This window comes from Plecotus auritus (genome assembly GCF_963455305.1).
Source record: "Plecotus auritus genome assembly, chromosome: 9".
Classification (NCBI taxonomy): Eukaryota; Metazoa; Chordata; class Mammalia; order Chiroptera; family Vespertilionidae; genus Plecotus; species Plecotus auritus.
Genome location: NC_137783.1, coordinates 87,204,071 through 87,221,770, shown reverse-complemented (window position 1 = coordinate 87,221,770; position 17,700 = coordinate 87,204,071). Strand labels below are relative to the sequence as shown.

The 17,700-nt window shown below is 35.1% G+C and overlaps 1 protein-coding gene across 1 annotated transcript in view; it reads left to right on the top strand.

Annotated features, from left to right (window-relative positions):
* Positions 1–17,700, top strand: part of CNTN5 (contactin 5) — a 1,155,131-nt gene that overhangs the window by 1,080,233 nt on the left and 57,198 nt on the right. The window contains exons 18-19 of the mRNA XM_080642588.1: positions 4,018–4,167; positions 15,692–15,762. Of these exons, the coding sequence (XP_080498714.1) occupies positions 4,018–4,167; positions 15,692–15,762 (221 nt within the window). The remainder of the gene's footprint in view (positions 1–4,017; positions 4,168–15,691; positions 15,763–17,700) is intronic.

Below are 17,700 nucleotides of genomic sequence, written 5' to 3'. Positions count from 1 at the left end.
TGTACCTTCTCAGTGAGGCTTATCCCAACCACTCTATTTTAAATTTCAACGTGGCTGTGGAGAAGAGGGAGCCCTGATGCATTGTTGGTGGGATTGCAAATTAGTGCAGCCACGGTGGAAAACAGTGTGGTATGGGGGATCCTCAAAAAAAAATTTAAAAATAGAACTACCATATCACTCAGTAATTCCACTTCTGGGTATTTATTTTAAGAAACCTTAAAATACTAATTTAAAAATATGCACCCCTATGTTTATTGCATCACTATTTACACTAGCCAAAAAAGCAACCTGTGTCTATCAATAGACGAGTGGATAAAGAAGATGTGGTACAAACATGTAATCAAATATTACTCAACCATAAAAAAGAATTAAATCTTGCCATTTGTTACTACATGGATGGACCTAGAGGGCATTATGCTAAATGAAATAAGTCAGACAGAGAAAGACAATTATCATGTGATTTCAATATATGCAGAATATAAAAATAAATGAACAAACAAAACAGAAATAAACTCATAAATACAGAGAACATTTTGATGGTTGAAGATGGAATGGGGGGTTAGGGGAATAGGTGAAAAGGGGAAGGGATTAAGAGGTACAAATTGTCAGTTATAAAAACAATCACAAGGATATAAAGTACAGCATAGGATATGTAGTCAATAATATTGTAATAAATATGTATGGTGTCAGATTGGTACTACACTTATCAGAGTGATCACTTCATAAGTTATATAAATGTCTAACTACTATGTTATACACCTGAAACTAATATAATATTGTATGTCAACTATAATTGAAAAGTTTTTAAAATTATTTAAAAATAAATGAATAAATAAATTTCAACCTGCCTGCTATGGACTGTATTGAGTCCCCCTCCCTGCCAAAATTCAAATGTTGAAGCCCTAATCTCCCATTGTGACTATATTTGGAGATGGGGGCTCTAAGAATATCAAATAGGTAATTGTAGAGGATGGGGCAAAAGTAGGTTTATAGTTATGAGTACATGAAACACAGAATTTATTCTTGTGTTATTATTATTTGTTAATTATATTTTCCATATGAACAACTGGAAACCTATTTTTGCCCCACCCTGTACATATGAGCCTGGATTTTAAGTGAGAGACTTAAAATAAAAATAACAATTGGGAAATTATTGGCATATAAATTACATTTAAAATCATGAGGCTGCATGTTATCTCCAAGGATATAAGTTTAAAATAGAATATAAAAATGGAAGACTAGAGCATTTCAATAGTAAGAAGTTGTAGAGAAAAGCGACCAACCAAAGAATACAGAGGGAAAGCAACGATTTAGTTCAAAGGAAAACCAAGACCGTGTGATATACTGGAAGACAAAAGAATGAAGTAGGGGAATCTAATCAACTATGTCAAATGCTGATGACATATCAATATGATGAGGACTGAGGATTGACCATGGAGATCATTGGTGACTTTGACAATAGCAGTTTTAGTACAATAGTAAAGACTCAAGTCTCACGAAAACGGATGCAAGAGATAATGTAAGAGAAGTTAATATAGACAACTCTTTTAAGGAGTTTTCTGCAAAAGGAGGTGGAAAAATCAATATATTTTACAGTCATAATTTGCTTATGGGTAGAGTGAAACAGGAGAAAAAGAAAGGAATTCAGTACAACTCCAATATTTTGGCTACAAAATCTATAAGAATGCAATCAGCATACACTAAATAAGAAATACTCCAGAACTAGTTAGGGGAACTTCAGGTTGAAAGCCTTATCCAAGTAGAAATATCTAATGAGTTATTGGACATATCAGCCTGGAGTTTAGGGAGGAGGTGCATTGCTGAAAATGTTAGATGCATCAGCATACAGAGGGTATTTAAAACTCTAAGACTGGATTAGATCACCATGGAGTAAGGAAATGGGAAAGAGCTCCTAGAACTGGAATGCATCTGGAAGAGGAAAAGAAGCCAGCAACTGAGACAGATAAAGATGTCAGGTAGAAGAAAAACAGAAGTTAAATTTTGAAAAATATTTCAAACAGAATTATTAACTGTGTCAAAGGATGATGTTAGGTCAAGGAAAATGAGGAAGAGAGATCTTACCATAGGGTTTTAGTAACAGAGACCATTGGTAATTTGGACAGGATCAATTAAGATGGAATGCAAGGAATAAGAGACTTATTGGAGTGGGCTCAAAAGAGAATAGAAGAAAAATAATCAGTGACAGCAAGTAATAGCACAAACAACCCTCAAGAAGTTTTGCTATAAAAGAAACATAGAAACTGAGTGAAGGCTGGAAGGATAAGAAAATTTGAGAGAATTTTGTTTGTTTGGGTTTGGTTTGGTTTGGTTTGGTTTGGTTGGTTTGGTGAGAAAGACACCTGCATGCTTGTTATGTTGATGGGAAAAAATCTATTAGAGACATTTGATTGGTGGTAGGGAGGAGAGAGAGACACAACTGGGATGAACTGGTTATTCTTCTTTAGGGTAACTTAAGTTGGCCACCCCTTGAGAAGCATTAAGTGTCCTCAGAGGGGATTTGGGATACTATTAAACACTTGGAAGAATGTTCAGAGAAAAGAATGAGTATACAGGGAATTTTGCTCATGATGGATTATGAATTCCAATGGTCAAATCAAAAGGATTTTCAAAGAGTAAAGAAGGATGGGAACTGGGACAGAAAAGCAAATGAACAGAATTCTATGGGGATTTGAGTAAAAAAGATGAGAGATGACCTAGAGGTCTAGAGTTGCTTGATGAGACTGACATAAACTGAAATACATGAACCAGTGAGGTGAGTGCTTGTGGACCCAAGGCAAGTATTGGCAATACAGTGCAGGTTAGGGGTTGGGGAAGGCTGAGTGTCTGGGGATCTGTCCTTCCCACCTGTATGTTTGGCAGGCATAGCTCAGCAGTTCAGCAAGCTATGGACTGAACAGTGGCTCTCCTCCCCTCCCCCACCCCCCACCTCTCATCTCTTTGACTCCAGATATATTTATTGTTCAGTTGCCAGTGCAGAGGTGACAGACTTTTTTCCAGGTCTTCATTTCACTGCTTTAAAAAATCAGCTGTGCAAGGGCTGTGAAATCTGTCAGGCAAACCACACTGTCTATACTCGGCCTTCACCTTTCACAGAGTTGATTATTTGGTAAAATTCTCTTGATACATTTCAAAAGAGATTTTCATGAGAAATCCAAATGCATTTAATTCCACCTTGTCATAGCGAAAACTGCACTGAGACATCAAATCAAGAGCCCCCCAGCCCCTCCCATCCATGATTAAACAGAAACCCAGGACGGGATACAAATCCAGGGGGTCTTTGCAAATCCTAAGGGCAATCCTCTTCTTTCCCCATTTTTACCCCTGCAACAAATGTTTTTCCAGAAATATTTCCTAGACAGCAGAGATGTGTGAACAAGAAAGGCAGTCTCAAATAGATCATATGATGTAAGAAATTGTTTTACTATGTGGTAACTATATTGACACACAATCTTATACTTTAATAAAATCGAAATTTAGTACAAAAGTCACTCCAAGGAGAGTTCAGAGATTCTGCTGAGCTCCTGCAAACTGGAGTTTTTAAATTGGAAAAGTATGTTGTTAATCTGCTGCTTGGAACTGCCAAGTGGCTAAGCATGTTTGCCAGAACTGAAAGAGACAAACTGCTCAAGAAGTTTCCCTAGAGATTGAAGAGCTGTTTGCTTAAATTATATCACTGGGTGTCTTCTCTGGGGCTGAGGGGTTGACACAATGATTTTTAGTACAGAAAATGGCAAGTTATAGTATGGCAATTCATGTATAAAGATGAGGTGAAAGAATTCTAAATAACTCCAACAAGTGCTTACTTCCTGAAGATTGATTTTGATTTGAGTAATGAGACCAGAGGTGACGCCATGGCCATGTGTGATGAGGAAGTAGGCATCAGCCTGCAGATCCTGTCAGTGCATGTGGTACCCTTGATTGCTGGTTGTGACCATTTTCCAGTCCTCCTAATGACATGAAATCTCCTAATGACATGAAATCTCTGTCTCTCCATAGTCCCAGAAATCATAACAGGGGATATGGAGTCAGCCATGGCGGTGGACTTGAACCCCTGGGTGGAATATGAATTTAGAGTGGTTGCCACCAATCCGATTGGGACTGGAGATCCAAGCACCCCATCTCGAATGATCCGCACCAATGAAGCAGGTAAGAGTGAGAATTCCATTTGGTATGCCTCTAATCACTTTGACAGCAAGCTGAATTAACCATAATTGTTTGCTTTAGTATAATCTTTCCTGATTCATTTACCTAGACATCATAAAACCATTTTGGTTAACATAGGAGGTCACAGTTTGATTCCAGGTTAGGGCACATGCCCAGCTTGCAGACTTGATCCCCAGTAGGGGGTGTGCAGGAGGCAGTCGATCAATGAGTCTCTCTTATCATTGATGTTTCTATCTCTCTCTCCCTCTAACCTTCTTTTCTGAAATCAATAAAACTACATTTTAAAAAAAGATTAATCTTTTATGTCCCTATAAAATTGGATATAAAAATGTCTAGTAAGGCACTTGCTTAGGTAAACACAAATGTCAATAATATTGATGAGAACAATCTGAAAACAATAGATAAATGAAGGAGGTAGATTGCAGATACACGGAGGGGAAAATAACAAAATTTAATGACTTTGAACTCAATGATAACATATGAATCTCAAAAATCATTAGAATATAAGTCATCCAGTTGGTCTGGCTCAGTGGTTGAGTGTTAACCCATGAATCAGCAGCTCACAGTTCAATTCCCAGTCAGGACACATGCCCAGGTTGCAGCTCAGTCCCCAATGGGAGGCATGCAGGAGGCAGCCGATCCATGATTCTCTCTCATCGTTGATGTTTCTATCTCCCTCTTCCTCTCCCTTCCTCTCTCTCTAAAATCAATAAAACATTTTTTAAAAAAAAGAATGTAAGTGCCCTGAGAATGGGGCTTCTGTTTTATTTGTTCACTGTTCTGTCCCTAGCACCAGGTAGTGTCAGGCACTAGTGCTCCTGTGTCTTTGTTGAAAGATTAAAAGGGAATATTTTTTTGTTCTTTTATATGTCCCTAAGTACACCAGTACCTGGGTCAGAGACACATTTACATAGAAAACTAAGAATTCACTGTGTTTATTTTCTATTATAGTTACAGAATTGGACCAAAAATTGTGATTTGTGACTTTTTACAAATTTAATAAAGTTTATAATAATTAAAATAATCTATCAAAAGAGTTGATTCTTTCTCTAAAACACACTAGGTCTGGTCCTTTAAAAAAAGTGTTTCTCTAAAACACACTTGTTTCTGTTGTTGTTGTTTTTAAGAAAAAAAAATCCCAAATCGTTAACTTATTGCATTAAGTGTGAATAACCATGCAAAAGATATTCCAATTCTTCCCATGTAAAATTTAAGCAACCAAGAAAGTGAAAGATAAAATAGTCTAAATGTGTTGGAAAAGATTCATTCACAGAAAATCCAACTTTTCTGCTTTTGTGATTTGCCTATTACAAGTTGTTTTATTTGCTACTTTTTCAATAGTGTGAGTTTAACTGAACATTAATTGCCTGGTTGGATTTTCATGCATTCATAAACTCAGTCATGCTTTCATTGTGTACAGGTGCTCATTAATTAAGAGTATAACAGTTTAGTAGCTCCTCATTTTATGTACTCACTGTGCAGATATTGAAATAACTGCCAATATTAGTACTTATGCATACATATTTTCTAAAAAGCTCTGCCTTATTTTGCATATAGTTAATTGTGTTTAAACAAAGGCAAAGATTACTGCCTAATTCAGAGGCTCTCTATAAATATTCATTTTGAAAATAAATAATCTATTTGGGATGAATAAGCCTTTTAGGTTTTTTATAGCATAAATCTCCTTGTGCTATTAAAAAGCATTTAGTAAAAAACACTTACTTTTCCAGCTCAAATGTATTCAGGTGATGCATATTAAAAGATTTCTCCCTCGACTGTTTCTGCATCTACTTCAATTATACAGCTCCTGTCTCTCCATTTTATTGAGTTCTATATACATGACATACTTCAGTCCATTAAAATCTTACAGAAGAGAAGAGAAATAGCATGAAAAATGCATGAAATGCTCTCCTTTGAAAGAGAGTTGAAGAAAGCTTGTACTGCCTACTTCATATTTCCTGTGTTTTGGTACAACACAGGGTTAGAGCTACTAATGGTGTTGAACCAAGTGTTGAGTTTTATGCCTGTTTCATCAGGCAGCACAGATTAAAAGAGACACCAATATCCTGAGATGTTCTTTCCAGTTGCTCTCTCTGCCTCTATTAAGTATATGTCCTGTATTGTCCTATATTTCAAAAGATGAACCTGTTCTAATAGACCAAGTAAACTTTGAAAATCAGCAGAGCTGCTAGGAAGAGAAAAGGTTTTGCATTCGGGATATGGAATTGAAAGTTTTGTGTCCTTTTAAAATTCTCTTATTTACTAGAATATTCTAAATACCAAAGCAGCTTTAGTAAAGCATTTTTGCCTTAGAATTGCTCCTTTCCCACAGCAAAAAGTTAACTTTTTTGCAATTTCCTCTAAGATAAATTTTGAATTTTCTAGTCATCAAAACACTGTTAGTAGTCAATAAATATAAAGTAAAATGATTTAGTTTGACTTTTTATTATTAAGATGTCAAAATGGTAATAAAATATGTTTTTTACTTTAATGGACATTTATATTTATTTGTAGTACAATTTTATTACAAGTTTTAGATAGATAGAGATACCCCTGTATTTTATTTTGGAAATGTGTTACATCATCAAAACAGTATATATATTTGGGTTGCATAATGGAAATGCTTTTTCTATTATTTAAAAAGATGACACTCAAGAGGGAAACACATTTTAGGATATGAACTTGAAATATATGCTATGGTAGAAATGAAAAAATATATGCAAAAGTGAATACAGTACAGCAATTCTCTCATTTAATTAAATTTTAATACTCTATAAGTTATATATTTATAATATAATTGTTGACAGATAAATGAAAAGGTGAAAGGATAGAGGTAACAATGAGACCTGTAATTTACAAAGTAGTGTAAACTTGTTAGTATCAACGCTCTTGGTATATATCTCAATATTTGCAGTTTCTTTACTTCAAATTATGACTAATTTTATATATCTGAAATTAAGAGTTTGAGTTTTAGAGTTAGGCAAATCTAAAGTAATGTTCTTCTCATCCACTTGCTAGCAGTGAACTTGGTAAGATACACAAATTGTTTTGAGGCTCAATTTTCTCAGTTGTAAAATGGGGATAATAGCACTACTTACCTCTTTGGATCATTGCATTGAATAAGATAATGCATGTAAAGAGCTTAGCATAATACCTGGTACATGATAAATGCTTACTATTAGCCACTTATTATTATCATTGATTTTTATTGCGTTATTACTTTATGATGTGGAAATTTAAACTATAGTAATCATGCATAAGCTGCTTTTTTTCCTATTGAAGAAGCATTTTCAGGTTAAACATATGTTGGTCAATATTGTTAGAGCCATCCAGTCTCCGCTTGCAGCTGGCTCCTCCAAAATGTTCTCCCATTGAGCAGTCTCTGCTGCAGACTTTGTGCCCTCAGGCCCTGCTCCTCAACCCACCTGAATGGCTGAGAGTCAGAACGTTTCAGGGTATGGTGCGTACTCTGACTCTTACTAGTATCTAGGCAGGTCTCAGTCCATAAGGAGAAGTGATATTGTCCCAACATGTAGACATTTTCTTTGGTTCTGATAGCTTAGATAAGATAAGATGGGAACTGGGTAGAGGGGGCAATAGGGGGATAGGAGGGGGCATCTGTAATACTCTCAGCAATAAATAATTTTTTTAAAAAAAGACAAAAGGAGCAGAGAAAATGAAGTGTCAAATGGAAACACCATGCTTAAAAAGTTTGTTCCACATTAAAATAGTTTGCAAAGTTGCTTAGTACACTGTTTTCTCCCCTGCAAATTCTCAAAGTGAAATGGAAAATGTCTCACACATACTTCTGGCCACAAAAGGAAAAAAATATTTTTCTCCATTTAAGAGATTATTTCTCAACCATATGAATAGGAATATCAAGTAGACAGACAGATGAAAGTCTTTCCTAGCCTTAGCACTTCCTGCACTATACCACTGCTATGTAACTGGTTTACTAAACAGACTGAACTCTGTAGCGTTTAAACATAAGATAGTTTCCTTTTTCTCTCCCACTGCTCTCCAGTATGCTCCTTCTGATTTCTGGCTTCAGCCCCAACTATATCCAAGGTGTGTTTAGGTACTAGTGTAGTCTCATTCTCAGGTTATAAATTTTTAATTTTTATTGAAATAAAAACTAACTTCCAATTCCATGTTTTCTTCCTTCCATCCCAGCATAAGCTTGACCCAAAGGTATCTATATATGTCTTTCTTTCCTTCTTTCCACTTCCTTCTCCCCACTTCCAATGGCTGCTCTGCACACTTCTCAAATCAGACAAAAGACTAGGAAAAACTACTTAGGTGGTAACATTTGTGGTTCTCACATGGGTGTTGAGTGCTCCATGTGATGGAATTAGTCCACATGATGCTTTTCCCTCTTAGAAGGTGCTTTGGGTCCTTTGGAGACTCTCCCATCCCCTACCAGGCAGTTCTATTGTGAATGAGCCCAACAAGCCTACTCAATCCATGTCCATGTTGTCCACTTGGCCCACAGTAATGATTTCCCATTCCTGTGCTGCCAAATTCTAGAAACACACAGTATTCTCAAGAACTGATTTGCTCGCTGCTCTGGTGACATTGTGTGGGGGTGGGCCATCATTACAGAATTCTGAACCTCGTGGCATCAGCCAGTGTGGGGAGGGAGCATCTGCACTCTGCAGCAGTTACTTTGCTCCTCTTCTTACTTAGCTTGAGAGGGAAATGGCACTCCCTCTTCTCCTCTACTGACAGCTGGGGGTGGAGGTGCCATAGCACACCCATCCGCTGTACTGGCAACCTTCTTCCAAAACATTCCTTATGCTAAAATCTGGAGAGGGTGATGGGAAAGGGTCGTGAAATTTTGTTTCTCTATTTCTTATGAATTCAATGGTTTCATACAGCCCACCTCACTTTACATGTGACTCATCCCAAGTCCAGAAAAGACTCATTTAACTTCCTACTATAATTTCTCCAGTGTTACACATTATCTCCTTACTTCTGCAAGGACCTCGCTTTGTTCATATTTGTATCTTTACAGTTCTTGTCCATGATCATTACTTAGGAAATTTATTTGAGTTCAAATATTATAGAAGGAACACAGTAAAATACTTTTGTAATATGAGATAGGGTTAGATTCCTTTTCTCTGGGGGTATGTGTATTTGCCTTATAAATGGCATTTAATTGGACTTTGAAGGGCAGACCAAATAGGATTCAGGCAGAATTATTTATAGGGGGAAATTAAAACTATAGTTGTCAGGCACTGATGTGTACAGAGAAGAGGCTAAGGCTTTATGGTTTTTAAAGGTCTCTCCAAGCTATGTTTCTAAGAAAAATTTATATAGAAAATATCAAGCATGCAGCTGAAGTAATTGGGAAATCCTAAAATAAAATACTATTAATGAGCAATACAACTGTCTTCAACCTGATGAGCAATTTAATTATATAAAATAAAAGAAATGTTTTTTAGAAACATTAAGAGAAGGCAAAAATCATGTCAAGCGACAGAACTCTAAGACCAAATCTCAGTAATTAGGAAAAAATAAGAAAACAGCATGGCTCATATAACAGAGAATAGTTTAAATCATGAAACCACTTTTGTCCAGGCAAGTCTTTTTTTCAAAATGTTTACAAGAAATAGAAAGAACTTCAGTTTCATAGGCACTTTGTAAGCAAAGATGGGCGCTTCAACAGATGCTTTTCTAAAAGAAACCTAATTGTCAGACATTTATTTTACTGACAAATAACATTATGATTGAATAAAAGTACAAAGATAAATGGACAATGAGAGGTTATCAACCCAGGAGTAAATGTGAGACACCCAAGTTAGACTTTGTCTAATGGTCTAGTCCCCATAATACCATGCACCAGTTCTAAATCACAACCATGTTCCAGGCCCAGTGCTAAGCACTTGCCCTTTATTATGTCATTTAATTCTCATATTAGCTATCTAAAGAATGAGTGTCTGTATTTTACAGATCAGAAAACAGATTTCTAGAGTTTTAAAAACTGAGTAAGTGAGAGAGCTGGAATTCTAACCCAGATGGTGTCTTCCAAGTTATCTCCCTCTCCACTCTCTTTTTTCTCTTCCTTCTCCGCATCCTCTTCTGACCACATGGGTCAACAAATCTCATTCAAAGATTATTTTACCCATCTTCTGCTTCTCCTTCCTTGTGGATCCATATAAACAAAGTTGAGAATAAGAGTTGAGGTAAACAGCATTTATTGCATGTTCTCGCCTCCTTGGCACTTGACTACTGCCAGGTATGATAAGGTTCAGAAGTGAGAGAAATCATACATTTCTTAAAATATCCTAACAATCTCTTTTGCAAACAAAGAATGGATATTGCCTCTATTTCCAAATTAAAATAACCTTAGCCAAAATTGAAAGCACAATTTCCATGGAACTATCAGAACAATATTATGCAGGTTTCCAAAAGGCCCCATGTAAATAGACTCATGTTGAACTTTTAGTGTTTTCCATAGAAGACTTCACTACTTTCTTTTTCAAATCTAACTGGATACTAGCATTAGGTAACCTGTATCAATTATAGTTCCAGAAATTGTGATAAATAATGAAATGTAGGGAATATTATCTCCATGAAGGAACCAAAGGACAAAGAGGCTAAGAAATATTTCCAACCAACCTGCCAGAATGGAAGTGGGATTCAGGCCCAGAGCTTTCTCATTTCCACAAGAACATCTTTATGATTTGTGCATACCGCCTTATCTAGCCTATTGATAGGAATGAAAGCTTTATTTGAACTCCTTAGGAAACAACGCTAGTATTTTTTATCTTGGTAACTTTAAATTTAACTCTTCCTATAAAGTGAGCTTAAATGATAATCAGTTAACTGAAATATTGATGTGCCATCTACTTCAATTCATGTAGGGAAAATGCTTTTAAGTTTCCCTCTTGACTCCCACCTTTACTGTATAAACAACCTCCTTTCTTTCTTTCCATTCTCCTGTAACTTTCTTTCCAAGCCACTGTTGGCATTAAGCTCCTAAATTTCATTGCCTCCTCAGGTTTCTAATAAAGCTATATGGACAAAAGTTGGTTTATAGTTGTTTATATGGCAAAAGACATGCAGGTTAGGATTATTACAATAGCTTTATTAACTCAAAAGAATGTCACTCACAACTATAGTCCTTACTATTGCCCACCCTTGTATAATAAGCCATGTAAACATCTACTGTAGTAGATATTGCAAGTTATTTAAGGAAAGTAGAGAGATTGGCAAATTATTTCATCCTGCCTTCTTTTGTTTGGTTAATTAATTAATTAAATTGAAAGTTAATTAAAGCATGTTGTTAGTGTGACTGACTTTGCTAAAATATTATTATACTTAAAGTTGAGACTCATGCTTAAATTCATGCATGCTTAAACTAAGGTAGTACACTATATGTTGATCACTCTGAGTGTTTGCAATATTTCCAATGTATATGGTGAAAAGAAACAAGAGTATGATTTTCAGCTTGCCAGAGAAGACACTAAGACAGCTAAGCATTTCCAGCTTGTGGGAAAAGTATCAATTACATTATCTGTTCTTGAAAGAGCATTGCCCAGAACAAAATTAAGGAGAATCAGAATTTAATCTGTTATCCATGCATATAAACTTGATTCTCTAAGACAATAAACTCAGGACATTTATCAGTAGATAAGTGAGGGGCAAAAGCATTTAGCTGCTTAATTTTAAATCTGGTTCTCAGTAAGTACATTCAAATATATTTGGTTTATAAGTATACATGTATTTCTCTGAACTAAATCAAAGCATTTATTCGATGTTTGATTATATTCATTTTCTATTTCTAACAAGAATTATAGAACTTTTATACCAGAAATGTTTTTTAGAAACATTAAGAGAAGGCAAAAATCATGTCAAGCGACAGAACTCTTAAGACCAAATCTCAGTAATTAGGAAAAAATAAGAAAAAAGATTAAGTCAAATTTGTATATATTATGAATATGTTGTTTTATAAATAAAAGGATATAATTAAAATTAGTGGATTCCAAAACATTGATGGCAGAAATAGCTGTGTGCCAGCAACTTGAAAATGAATGATCCTGGGTTCCACTGTTCATCTGCATGTAATTAGGAAATTTAAGCCAATTAAAACTAGAATACCCATTTCACACAATGTGATCCTGACAAGAAAATATAATTTCTGAGATGCAGCTATTAAAGCCTTATTTTCATTTTCTGTTTGTTTTTACAGTTTTACTGATATGTAATTGACCTATAACATATTTAAGGTGTACAACATGGTTTGATATATGTATATATTGTGACATTATTACCACAATAAGTTTAGTTAATGTCCATCACCTCACATAGTAAAAAAGTTTTCTCTTGAGATGAGAAATTTTAAGATCTATTCTCTTAGTAACTTTTAAATATACAATAAAATATTAACTACAGCCACTATGCTGTACATCTCCATGACTTATTTATCTTACAGCTGGAAGTTTGTACCTTCTGACCATCTTCATCCATTTTATACCCCCCATATCTCACCTCTGGCAACCACCAAGCCATTCTTGGTTTCTTCATATTCCACATATAAGTATCTGTCTTCCTCTGTTTAACTTATTTTACTTATTATAATTCTCTCAAGGTGCAAACATGTTGTCACGAGTGGCAGGATTTTCTTTTTTATGGCTGAGTAATATTTCATACTATACAGGGTTTGGCAAAAGTAGTTTTACAGTTGTGAGTATGAGAAACAGAGTTTATTCTTGTATTATTATTTATTAATTATTGTATAATTTTTCATATGGTAAATGCTAAACCTACTTTGCCCACCCCTGTATATATGCACACACATACCACATTGCCTTTATCCAATCATCAGTCAATGGACACTTAGGTTGTTTTCATTTCTTTAAAGCTTTAAGTTTTCTATTAGTAGTTTCTGTTCTATCTAGTAAACTTTTTTATTTCAAAATAATTGGTTTTTATACATCTAGACCACTAAAACACAAATGACCTATAATGCCTTTTGTGTTATTTGTGTTAAATATTAAAATTGGAGGTATGTGAGAGAGGATCTTATTTCTTTTTACATTATGTTAAATATGGGCTATCTTCTCTTGAAAAGAAATTGGCAGCTGTAAGAAAACCTCAAGGACTGATTTCAAATAATGAGAGAAATTTTATGCAATCTGGGTTACTTATGCATAATCAACATAGAAATTACCCAAAGAATCAAATCATAGAAAGTATTACTTCCCTTTCTTGGTTCCTCAAAGTGAAAATTTTCACCAAATGTTTTACCAGTTTCTTTTTAATTTTTTTTTTTTTACTCAAAAAGTTAACACTTTTGAGAAATCTAATTTTTAAAAATAAATGCATTAATTGGCTGTGGTACTTTACAACTCTGATCTAGAGGTTCCATGCATCCTCTTTTTAGATGATGTTTGAGGTCAGAATAAAATAGGAAAGGATCCTCAATGCCTAGTTTTTCCACAAAATCCATGATCCAAAATTCAGGATGGTGTCCTCAAAGAAGAGGATAAAGTCCTAACTTTGAGGTATAAACTTAACTATTTCAATGTAATAGACAATGTATGTGGCTCTGGTAGATATGACCTGTAATGTTATTTGGCTATTAGTTGTCAGAAATTAATGTGAACCATATGATGGGGGTGCAGAGTACATTAAAAAAAAAAAACAAACTAATGCTACTAAGACAAGCCATAATGGCATAATATTAACAAATTATCTTGCTTCCACTATTTATTTGACCATGTATTGGTAGTCAAAATATTCAGAACTCTGAGATTTTAGCCACTGAGGGAATATTTGGAACCTTATATCTGTAACCTTTTACACATACAGTTAAACCAGCACCCTTCCTGTGTGCCTTACTCATACTATACACTAGGAAGGAAATTTAGAATTAGTCCTATATAACACTGGTTTTGGGACATGGTGTTAAGGTCATAGCTGTTATATGTAACAATAACCATGACTACTACCAAAAACTCACATAAAATGATTTGCTCATTGTCCATATAAAAAGGACATATTCAGTTATTGCTATAACACCATCATTTTTTTCTCAGATGAATTCCTTGTGATTTCTTGAATGAAAGATAAAGAGGTATCCAATGTCATGTAATTCTGAGAAAATTTATGAGAGTGAACTCCACATATGAGTAATTTTTTTTAATTCTCACCTGAAGATATCTTTTTTTTTTAAATTGATTTGAGAGAAAGAGAGAGGAAGAGAAAGAGAAAGAGAGAGAAACATTGATGTGAGAAACATCAATTATTTGCCTCCAATATGCACCCCACCTAGGATCGAACAAGCAATTTGGGTATGTACCCTTTTGGTGTATGTGACGACACTCCAACCAACTGAGCAACCCGGCCAGGGTGAATATCTTTAGCATACATGTAACTGTGAGAAAAGAATGATAGGTGGCTGCTATTGTGTGTAGACTTCTGCATGTGCACGAGCAAGAGAAGAACTAGTTCATGGAACAAAGTGTCCAAGGACACTGAAGTTTGGACCCTAACAAATGTAGTTTATTTGTTTCAGTGGAGCCAATTATATATTCACAGACTTTTCTCTTCTACCTCCCTTAGCCAAGGAGAATGTTTATTTTTTATTTATTTCTAGTAGAATGTAAATTCTACATAAGTTTTTTTGGTATATAAAATGCTGTGTGAGTATCTACCAGTAATTAATTGCCTTTCATAGAGGCAGGTAATATATGGGAGTGAATTTATTGTTTATGAGTATATCAATGGTGTTTAAAAACTATATTCTGAGATATAAATCCAACGCTGAAGTGTAAAATTGCTCCTGCAGGCTCATAGCCTGGAAAATGATTTCTTTTAATAGTTCTCTTCATTTAACAGTTCTTCATTTGAAAATGTTTCCTTTCAGCTGCAGATTTTGTGGTTTGGTGTGGTGAAGGGGAAATTTATTCCTTTGACACATTTATTCTTTTAATATTTATTTGAAAAAGTTTCACCGGATGCTTATATATTTTGCAGTTTGCAGAGAGATTCATTTTTAGTTTTATTTTTTAATGTTTATTCGTTTAAATAAGTTTTCAATCCATGGAAGTGTTGCTAAGATTTCTTTAGAGCTCTTTGGGGGATTCTCATAAAGCAATAATGCTAATGTCAACCTGTGGGTTTTCCAGGGAGTCTGCAAACCCTGAAACCACAGAAAAGAGTCACATCCCTGGAGAGAAGGAGAAAATGTGTAGGACAAAAACTAACTAACCATTAGTAGATGTCCTTATCTATAAAGTTAATTATAACTTAGACCTTACTCTCTAATCACATGTACAAGAAGATTAGTTTGGGGATGCAGTATGTGACCAAGAAAAATACATATCACTCATAGATTTGAAAGTAGGGTATCTGTCACAAACATCTTGCCTTAATACTGAATATTACCAGTACCTTATATCAGGATTTTACCCACCCTGAGTAATGATGTGTTCTTATTATAAAGACACTTAAATTACACCTGTATTTTTCATTTGCTTTCTGTCCATTTTATCCACAGTTCCAAAGACAGCACCCACCAATGTAAGTGGAAGAAGCGGAAGAAGACACGAGTTAGTCATTGCCTGGGAGGTAAGAGAGCCTGTACTCAGATGTCAGAACTAGTTGAGTCCTTAGGAACTACGGCTACATATTTAGTATCTGTACTTGGTACAGAGAGACTGAGTAATTTCTGTTTAAATCAGGTGAAGGAACACTTTGAGCATGCATTGCTCAGATAGATACTGCCAACATCATCCTTTCTCATTTTCATTCCAGGCCCCAGTTGACTTTTCCCCAAGTCTGTGGAATGCCTTCCTGTGAACAGGCTATCTCATAATAAAGTTTGATTAAAACACATCCTCTCATATATTACTTCAGATGTCTGCTTGGCTTAGCTCAATATTTAATTATTTCAAGATTAAGTAGCACCCTTGACTTATTTGGAGCCTAAAACTATTGGGGAGGATGGAATTGACCCCCCACTGACTTTGTGGCATAATGCCTTGCTTATCTCATTTATCCCATACAACAACCCTATTAGTGGGGCTCATTTTCTTTGTGTTAAAAATCATGAAACTGAGGCAGAGTTTAACTACTTTCTCTGCGAAGTAGTAGAATCGGGGACTTGGATAACAAAACTTATGTTCTTTTGTCTCCCTCACCATATGATCTCAGTTTCTTATCAAAGAAAAGAAGTGTGAGAGGTGCATTTATTTTTCATGAAGCCACTTTCCTTTTTTGATGATAAATTACCTTATTATTCAATATAGCTGTGTAGCTCACAAAACTATGCCTTAGAATATGAAAATGGAATTTAAATGAAAATGTCTACTGGAGAAAACTAAACAAATTCCTAACACTCTAGGGACAATGATCAAATGTACAGAAAAAAGTCTTTTCCCAATAAGATATTTTCCATGAGCATGCTCTCTGTCTTGCTCTTATGTCCATTCCCCTGTTCTTCAATAAAATGTTTTGTCTTGTTTTGATTTCTGCACAGGGATTAACTTCCCAATACCTGAACTTCACCGAGATCAAATTTCTCTAAATGGAATTGCCTTCTCTGTACCCATTTTGTCAGCTCAGGCTGCTAGAAGAAACATTGTATAGACCGGGTGGCTTATAAATGACAGAAATTTATTTCTCACAGTTCTGGAAGCTGAAAGTATAATCAAGGCACCAGCAGGTTGAGGCCTGGTGAGGCCTGATTCCTGGTTGATAGACAGTCATTTTCTCACTGTCCTCAATGGCAGAGAGGCAAGAGAGCTCTCCAGTCTCTTTTGTAAGAGCACTAATCCCATTCTTATGCAGGCTCTTCCCTTATAATCAAATCACCCACCAAAGGCCCTTCTTCTTATAGTATCCCATTGGGGAGTTAGGATTTCATCACATAAATTTGGGAGGGATATAAAATTCAATCTGTAGTACTTTAATTTAATAATCTTTGTCTCTTTTATTTGACTCAATACACTCTTTTCTCAAACCAAAATTCAAAAGAAAAAAAATTTAGCAATTATTCATTGAGTATCTACAATGTGTTGAGTATTGTGCTAGGCAGTGACTGGTAACTGTTCAATCACAAGTACTCCTTTTTTGATGCATAACTGATGCCCATTTAACAAATTTAAATATAAGCCTTTTAGTACAGGAAGTTTCTTGGACAAATACTATATTCCAATTTTTTTCATATGTTAGTAAAACACAAAAGCAATTAAAAAAAAAAAACAGTAGAAGAAAGGTTTTACATTAATGTCTCCTAGATTTTCTGTGCTAGCAGCTCGACAGAGCATCACCAGTGACAAGATTTCCTGACCTTCAGATTATATGGCACTTTTCCCCAACTTGTTAAATTCTAGTGTGCAATCCAAGGGCCTTCATTTCATATACAGGACTAATTGGAGCAAATTTGTTTCACTTCAGGAGTTTTCAGTACTCTTCATACTTTCCTTAAATACCAACTAATATTATTTAATTTTTCATCCTTTACCCTTAAAAGACTTTTAAATTTCCAGCAACTGCCAAGTGATT